Source organism: Haliotis rufescens, unplaced genomic scaffold, assembly GCF_023055435.1.
Source record: "Haliotis rufescens isolate VD_foot unplaced genomic scaffold, xgHalRufe1.0.p SCAF_15, whole genome shotgun sequence".
Taxonomy (NCBI): Eukaryota; Metazoa; Mollusca; class Gastropoda; order Lepetellida; family Haliotidae; genus Haliotis; species Haliotis rufescens.
In genome coordinates this window covers 22,494,193-22,503,619 of record NW_025963835.1, presented here as the reverse complement: position 1 = coordinate 22,503,619, position 9,427 = coordinate 22,494,193, and the positions used below count along the sequence as shown (strand labels likewise).

The window sequence follows — 9,427 nt, the reverse complement described above, 5'->3', positions numbered from 1 at the left end:
AATAAACACAGTGTCTAATGCTGTCATGAGCGTCTCCTAACTTTGTAGAGATTTCAAGAACTGTCACAGAAACTGCTTGTGTACATTGTCATTCAGCATTTCTACCAACAGTCTCTTTCAAGTTGTTGTGAAGGCAGAAAAACCAACGTACACACTGTTATACCATTCTACCAGGCAAGCAGGATGATACGTTGCTTTGATAATCCTGTTCCACTACAATCCAAGTATTGCGAGAAGTCTTCCATCACTGATATTCCTGGCGCATTATTTTATTCTATGATTTAGTTGCATGGTCATGGCTTTTCTCAATATTGATGTTGGTGCAACTTTCTAACATATGAAGCATTCAGATGGTTCAGGCGAATTACTTCCAGGAACTTTACTACTGCTCCCATAGAGTGACCTTTCCTTGCACTTTACAGCTTGGTATTATTTAACATCAGCCTATGGCTTTCATGATAGTTTACCCTTACTCGTCTCAATGTGTGTTCCATACCACCACTGTGTTCTACTCTGGTTGGCTCAAGCATTATTGGTAGAGCATTCAAAATCATGAAACAATTGAAGTTTGGTGGCTGTCTTGTTATAACCATCCTGCTCTGTCGCGTTCATGGTTCATGGCGATGAAAGACTAGTACTTTCAGTATTGGTCTGTTGACAAAGCCAACATTTGCTCCAATCAGTTTGGCATTTAGATGCCATTGTTTTCAGGTGAGAGGCCGCGCGTTTATCACCTTTCATCGAATACACTTTTTATTATGTCACACAACTAGGTTCAAGCCACTGCAATACATGTAGCTCGATCAGGGGTCACGAGTGGCTCAGTCGTCTAAGGCGCCGTGATTCGCTGTGCAGAGTTGCGTCCCTTGGGCACGCCAGAAAACTATGATTGTGGGTTCGAATCCCGGTTCGCCCCGATTATGTTTCTAGGTTTGTCAGCACCATTACCGTGCTCGTGGGTTTCACCGAAGTGGTAAACATCTGAGACCTGCATCACTTCGGGCTTTCCTCCCACATTAAGCTGACACCCCGCGATATAACTGGAATAATGTTAAAAGCGGCTTTAAACCCAACTCACTCACTCTAGCTCGATCATTCATCCATTGTCATTCACGTCCTGTGCGATCTATACACCTTCCCCACACAACCTTCCCCAAACATCCTGAATGTTGACATGCACTCTTTCATCATTTATCCCTTGCGACAAACTCTTTCTACTTTATATTTTATTCAAAACATTTTCAAATGAAAATCATATCACTGACTTCACTGATGATCTCCTCAAAGAAAACAGTTTGTACATTCGTAAGTCTTTGGTGGTTAATTTTAGATCGATAATTTCATATATTTTTCTTTAAAACAACAAAGAATCAAGGCACAAATCTGTTTAACTGTATTGACCTTTGCGAAACGAGTGTGTACATACTAGAAAACATAAATCAATAGTATATCAATCGTATAACTATGTCAGTTTCTAGGTTTTAGATTTTCAAATGATCAACACATTTTGTGTGAACAAGTAACCCAAGGCGACTGACTATACATGCACATTGTTCCTCTTGTATCATCATACCGCCTCCGTGGTCTAGTGGTAGAGCGTCCGCCCGGACAGCGGAAGGTCCGGGGTTCGATCCCCGGCCGCGTCAAACCAAAAGACGTTAAAAGATGGTACTTGTTGTTACCCTGTCTGGCGCTCGGCATTAAGGAGCTAAAACAAGGACTGGTCGGCTCGGAGTCAGTATACTGTGTCTGAGTGGGGTATTCATGTTAAACTGCGGCATGGTATCTCAGTGAGCTAGCACTATAAATCGGCATCAGTCCGGACTAGTACAAGCAGCCACACAAACACACACAATTATTTAATGAACGTTTTCATTATGACATGGGGGGAAGTCGGGTAGCCTAGTGGTTAAAGCGTTCGCTCGTCACGCCGAAGACCCGGGTTCGATTCCCGACATGGGTACAATGTGTGAAGCCCATTTTTTGGTGTCACCCGCCGTGATATTGCTGGAATATTGCTACAAGCGGCGTAGAACCAAACTCACTCACTCACTCATTGTGACATCAACACCCTTCATGGGGGTTGGTTTCTTGGAGAACGAGAATCTTATGAAGGAGATTTCCGCAGAAACAATGTAATGGGCAAGGATGTATGCAGAACTAGCAGGGCCGTATTTTGTATACCTTCTCAGAACATATAAGACGGTCCTTTCATGCTTTATGAAGAAGGGGTTCCAGAGGACATATATGTTTCCCCCGACTGGATGCCTGGATATGCAACACAACATCTCTGTATTACAAGTACCTGTATCTAGGTTGGTGGCTCGCCAGGCGTCGTAGAAGAAGCCAGTTAGTTTGTTGTCAGAGGGACAGGACGAGATCCTGACCCAACAAACGCCTCCAGCATGTCTGGTGGCACCTGTTGAAAGTTTACAGCACATTGAAATAACAATATAAGCCGTCTGCAACCTTTGTAACATTCTACTTTTACCTGTTATCCGTACTTTGTTGAAACTTTAGTGCACAGGCCTGACATACTTTATGATTATATTTCTACATCAGTACACGTTCTGCTCATTACAGTATAAACCATGCAATTGTCATCAATGGGCCCGTGGCCTCTTACGTCTCCGAAATAAATTAACACTATCTGTCACAGTGTTATATTGAGTGACAAATACTTGTTGGGCCATCCATGCTTGTGTAGGTATGGATTGGCAGGATTGAGCCCACAATACATACAGTCACTGAAAACCCACAGGAGGGCCTATTGGGCCATACATGTGTGTATAGCGATGGTCAGAATCGAAATCAGAGTAAAGCCACTGACTACGCATAAGCGTACATGTTGTCTCGTACATGTTTGTGCAGGCATGAGGAGGGTCAAAGCTTCAGTACATCCACATGCTGCCCACAAACGTACCTGTTGGGCCACTTATGTTAGGGTAGGGATGATCAGAATAGACCTCAGTGCAGCCACTGACTGTCTAGGAACGTACCTATTGTGCCATACGTCCTAGAGATAGACGACTAAGATCAAATTCACAGTACAACCACTTAATAACCAGAAACGCACCTGTTGGGTAATGTTCGTGCGTGTACAGGGGTGAGCAGGATCAGACCAACCCACTGACTACGCAGATACGTACCTGTTGGACCATAGATGCTTGTGTAGGGATGAGCAGGATCGGACCCACAATTGACCCACTGGACATCTGCTCTAGCCAGACACTTCTCCTCGTCTGTCAGTCCGCCATGGGTCTCCCCCTTGCCATCTACCACCAGTCTCCCGGGATGGAAACCGCCATGTTTGGGACACCCGTAGTTGGCGGAGTAGCAGCGCCTTGATTCAATAAGCATACACCAGAAGAATGTATAAAATATTGTATGTCTTACTATTCGTTTTTTAAGGTGGAGGTGCTCGTTTTTGTTTCTCGTGCTTTAGTTTAGGGTTCTTACATTAAAAGTAAATACCACGTTTTGTCTCTCCCGAAAACACACACAAGAATACACTTAACATCGATAATCATACAATAAATATTAGTTTAATTTTGAATTAAGGATATGTATTGTTCTCGGACCCGTGGGTAATGAGTGACAACTGTAACGAAGGGTCATGCATAGGTTTCAGGGGATTTCATAACACAATTTCACCTGTAGGCCCGAAGACTACAGTGACAGTTTCGTTGTCCGGTGAGCCACAATACTGCCACTGTCTGGCTGCCCGTTTCAGACAGTTCTCCTCCTTTACCCCAGTCTGCTCATGCTGCTCCCCCACACGTCCCGCTGTGTGCCACTGATGGGGTGGGACGGGCACCCGGAGTAGATCAACCAACAACCTGTAATAGCAGAATTCCTGATACTCGTAATCAATCAGTTGATACGTATGTAAGTTTATAGAGGGTTATGTAATACGTATAAGTTTAGGTTGGTGTAATACTTATAATATATACATAAATTGCAAGTGAATCCGTGGCTTTTGACTTGTGGATGCTTCAAGAATTTGTGCTTGCGTTCAAGTGTACATCAACTGAAAAACATTTAGGACACGCCCACTAACACAAATGATTCCTAACTGGCTGATAATAGAATGGTCGTTATTTGTGTTTCATTATTGAGCTGAACGATTTTGTATTGTTGTTATAGTTTGGAGTTTGATTAAATAAGAAGATGATGACTGTGAATTTTGAAATGGAAGTACCAAACAATGTGACAACAAGATTTATGTCCTTAATTTAAAATATATATATATATATATATATATATATATATATATATATATATATGACGCTCGGAAACAGCATAACGTTATCAACGGATATATTTCAGCCACCATTGATGTATCCATGAATGTTATATTATCATAATTTTCCAGTTAAAAGAGGCAGATCAAGGACAATACAATTAGCATCAAGAAAATGCCCACGCTGCCATATGTGACAAGGGACATGAATGTCACTATTTGTGTATCTGTTAAAATATAAACAGATCTGTTCAGAAAATATGTTTGTGGCATTGTGATACTGTATTAATGTACATACATTTGTGCATAATCAGTACATGATTCGTACCTCTAATGTACTGTTACTTTGTAAAAGTTGCAACAAATAAGTCAGTTTTACTTAAATGAGCTTTTCAGTCTCAACATAAAGCCATAAAAACATAAGTCCACAACGTCAATCGTCTGTTTAAAATAGACAAATACATATTACCGAATATACTTGTTTATAAAGTGGAATAAGTACGCTCTCTGACCCAATCATAATGTGATTCACAGGAATCTCGTGCCAGTCGGGATGGTCCTTGAGTTAATTGCGGTATTATGGAAAAATCAAGCCTAAATTCATGCATAAACATTATAAATAGCTGTTACACTATAACGATAAGGAAATATATGACATCATCGATTGTATTGTCTGGAGGTATTAGCCGTCATGACATAACTGGAATATTACAACAGTATCTGATTTTGTCATAACACATAAAACAAACGATGCTTTTGGGTAGACACTCGTCACATGAAATGGCATACGACCATGTCCGAAGAAAACTACACTCACCTTTAATTATATATATTAATTCATTTTATGTTTTTTGTTGTTACTTTTACTTTAAGATATGTTTTAGCATGTGACATATAGGTAAAGTATCTGTTCCTAAGAACTACATTTCAAATGCCAATTGGTCCTCAATATTAATTACGTACCAATATATCGAGTCATTAAAACAGATGCACACCTTGCTTTGGGATATTTGGGTAGAGTGTGTTAGGACCAGAACCATCTGAGAAGTATGGCGTCTGTGGTGTCTTTGTTGCTGGGGCGACGGTCCCGGCACATGCAGGAGCTTGAACTGGGGGCGTCTTAGTTTGTCTGGCTGTAAAAGTGTACAAGTAATAAAGGATATTCAGGTCATAAAATATTAATGACATTTTATTGATATTCATCCTGCCTGCTTCACTACCTAAAACCCATCTCACATCATCTTATCTCCCAAAGTACACCCAAACAATGGATACTGTCTACATGTGTTCTTTTGCTCTTCTTTCTTTACTTGGTGAAATACACCATAGACAAATCATTCGTTGAGTTAATGTATGCACATGTCTTGAACAGCGACAAGATAGATGCCTCCCTCTTTACAAGTTTTAATCAATTGAATGAAAATCTAAGATCATGTATCTTATGGCCCTATCATGTCACTGTAGTAACTGTCTTGATATGTGGTACAGTGATGATGACTAAATGATAGATGGTCCACTGACCTTGGTGCATGTAGACAGGCCCTGTAGCATAGCGAGGTCCCACGTGGTTCACGTCTATTGGCTGGGGGAAGTTAATGGCGTTGGCCCACTCTTGCGCATGACATCTGACCCGGAAGTCAGCATCCTCAGGTGACCAGAAGTCAGTTGGCGATATGGACTGACATTTAGTATTAGTTTAGTTGAGAAGATATGACAGTGATCATTTGAGCTTTAGCAATAAGTACAACGTTGCAAGCCAGCATGTTAAATGTTCACAATCAATGTGTGGGGTGGCAGGTGAAGTTACTCATCTACACAAAGTATCGAAGCTGATAAGTTGCAAAACAATAACAGTATGTAGGCTTTTTCTTCCATTGTGATATAAGTTCTTGACTATTAAACCACTATGGTGACGTCATGCCATTGTTGTTAGGATATATTACTCGCATCTGGTGATTGCAAAAGAGGCAAATTCCAATGTAGACGGAAATTACTTCAACTTGTGATCGAATTGAATTCCATATTTGAGCCAAAATGTCCACGATACCGACAGTGCCTTTTGTGCATTTACCTGATCGTGCCTGTGTGCTATTTAAGTTTCCTCTGTGAGGTATGGTACCACTACTGTACGGCGTATTTTGTGCTGTATTTTAAGAGGAATCATGTTTCAATCAGTATTAAAGAGACCTGATTCGAGAGTAATTATGTCAAATATATGCAGACATATATACCTAGTCTTGAAATACCATGCACATTACCTTATGATTATCGTGAATGTAGAAGTACTCTGGTTTCTCTATACCGCGACCTTTGTAAAAGATATAGGGGATCCCACGAATGTTGTAAAAGATGTTGTTGTAGATTTGATTGCCTGAAATAAAGTTCGACTTGAAATTGTTGTCATCATTTATCATCATTACATCAATCATCATCATCATCATCATCATCATCATCCAACAGCACATAGAAAAAGGGAGATAACTTTTTGCGAGCTTCGGACCACCAGCAACTTGGCCACTTTTCTGGGACCACGGGAATTATTTGGCTCCGTTGCTTCTTTCATGATACCTGAAGAGGATGTACCTCCTATCTCTGGTTATATTTATATCATAATCATCCAATAATGCGAGGATTTTCATTCTTGTTATTGTTAACCACTTTGATTAACACCCAAACATCATCGTTACAGGGGTAGCACTACTGACATAGACAGACGATGCGTCTGGCTGCATATTTAGGGGTGTTGCTTTACTACACTGCACACGTGCTGAATGTCACTTTCATTAACGTGAACGAATGTGTGAGTAAACACGGTTATATATCGGCATACCAAATTTGTAATAGGTATCACAGCTTTGCGGCATCATTAATTTTGTACCGAGGGCATTGTGTTCTGACTTCAGTGTACCATTTCAGAAATATTTTAAGACTTCAACTTGTGGCTGATCACTGCGACTGCACCTGTGAATGGGTGTGTCATTTCATATTCTGATTTGCAAAATACGTGAACTGTGACTGGCTTTCTGAATCGACTTGTGATTGTTCTATGCAGAAACGCTCCCGTACCTGCTGGTTCCAGTGGGTTTGTTATGTTCGCCAGTTTGGGGTATCTGCTGGTCCACAGTGGGTTCCTATAGGGCATAGTCTGGAAGGAAACGTCAGGATACTGGGGACATGCATGTCTGAAGTCATACTTCTCTCTAAAGATCAGATCACATGGACTGGCATTATCAGAAATATATCATTACCAGAGTCTTCGGCATGAATGATGACGCTGCGATTAACCCAAAGCATTGTTGACAGAAATGTAATCATTACCAGTATCCAATGGCCTAAGGCTCCTTCTCATGTGCCCATCGTGCATCCTCAGTGGAGCCGTTTGTGAAGGTTGTATTGGTATTTCCAGGAATCCCTGTCACGTCAATGTACCCCTGAACATATCACAACAATTAGTACAGTATTAACAGGTATGAACAAAGTTTTATTCTCTAAGGTCATTCCTCTTAGTTCTCACTCGTCGAGCTGGAGACTGTTCTGACACACACCCAGTGGGTATCCTGACAATTCCTTCTTGTCCTGAAAACTGAAAGCAGTGCATGGACGTCTGATAACGGACCTCACATTTCTTTTATTGAGGGAGGGAGGGAGGGAGGGCGTTAACGAGCGAGTAGGATGGGTCTGCACAACATTTTACATCACGGCGTGTCAGCTTTATGTTTGATAAAAGCCTGAAGTGACTGATTCCCAACCGGAATCATAGAACTGAAAAACCATAAAGATGATAATCGAGGTGTATGAGCAATTTGCACCCGTGATCCGTGGATCACGGCACACCTAGGGGACGCAACTCTTCACAGAGAGTCTATAGCGGTAAGGGCGAGAACGCTAAATATCGTGGTCTTCTTTACTTTTGTGTGTACAATATACACTTTATTATTTACAAGTTTTCGATGGTGCGAAATTGAGATATAAAACAAAAATACCCTTAATGATGAATGCTTTGTGGAATCTGTCGGGTAGTGCAGCTGAGTTAGTGAGTGATTTAAATGTTAGTCTCCTCTGCAGTATTTCAGCCATATGCCATCATCCAAAGTTAGTACAAATACTTGGGACATTTGGGACTTACAAAACCAGTGCTATCTGCATGACAATCCAGCACAAGTATTTCGCTGGAGTTTCTTTTTAAAGTTACCTGGTAAAAAAATCGCAAGCACAAAATGTATTGATTTTAGTAAAACTAGCGAAGACAAGTATATGTGGTACATTTTCCCTTAGTTGAATCTGAGACATTGTCACTATTGTATCTTAATGTTTAAAAAGTATAGCCGAGCTTTGAACATAAAATCTACCTCATTTGGGTACCTGGCCAGGTGTAACGGGTTTCCGTTGATAAACAGCTCCAGCCATGAAGTCTTAGTTATGAAGAAACCAAAGCGCGTGATGTTGCCATAGTCAGATATTCCAGCACTCGGGAGGTGGACTTGAAGAATCTAGAAACAGTGACCCGAAGTTGATAAGTCACAAAGCTGTGAGTTTACGGAGTTGATAAAGAGTGAGTGAGTTAGTTAGTTTGATTTTAAGCCGCCTTTAGCAATATTCTAGCAATTGCGGGTGACACCAGAAATGGGCTTCACATATTGTATCCATGTCGGGAATCGAAGCCGGGTTTTCAGCATGACAAGCGAACGCTTTTACCACTAGGCTTTTACCGACCGCAGTTAATAAGAGGGCTAGATTACATATGTATACTTTTCCATGTATGTCAGCAGCATTATTTGCTTCAGAGTTTGGGGGGTTGCCACCAGTTTGAGTTTTGTTTCGTGAGTGAGTTTGCAATTTCGACTTACCCATCCATATTCAACAGTTATTGTTATGGCCTGTATACGTATATATAAAACTAATGATTGATACAGTAAACTACTTACATAACGAGCTGACGGATATTACGAACTCTTTTTTTATTCCCGACCATTTGTTGAAAATATGCTGTATATATGCTTATAAGGAAGTACGGTTATAACGAATTGAAATTAATGGTCCATTTGAGTTCGTTATAACCGTAGTTTACTGTAAACTGAATAACGCCCACGTCAAAGGGTTACGACGACTAGCTACCGACATCACGAAGTCACCGAACAGAACCATCGATGCATTAACCTTCTTTCACCACGAGCATAAGGTGTC

The 9,427-nt window shown here is 40.9% G+C and overlaps 1 protein-coding gene across 1 annotated transcript; it reads right to left on the bottom strand.

The window, feature by feature from the left end:
• Positions 1 to 3,158: 3,158 nt before the first annotated feature.
• LOC125380092 lies at positions 3,159 to 7,668 on the bottom strand. Its single transcript, XM_048396333.1, has 7 exons — positions 7,562 to 7,668; positions 7,310 to 7,388; positions 6,502 to 6,614; positions 5,765 to 5,921; positions 5,239 to 5,376; positions 3,655 to 3,839; positions 3,159 to 3,343 (listed from the first exon to the last, which is right to left on the bottom strand). The coding sequence occupies exons 2-6, from the start codon at positions 7,383 to 7,385 to the stop codon at positions 3,748 to 3,750; spliced, it is 576 nt and encodes a 191-aa protein (XP_048252290.1). The 5' UTR covers positions 7,386 to 7,388; positions 7,562 to 7,668; the 3' UTR covers positions 3,159 to 3,343; positions 3,655 to 3,747.
• Between the last annotated feature and the right edge of the window lie 1,759 nt (positions 7,669 to 9,427).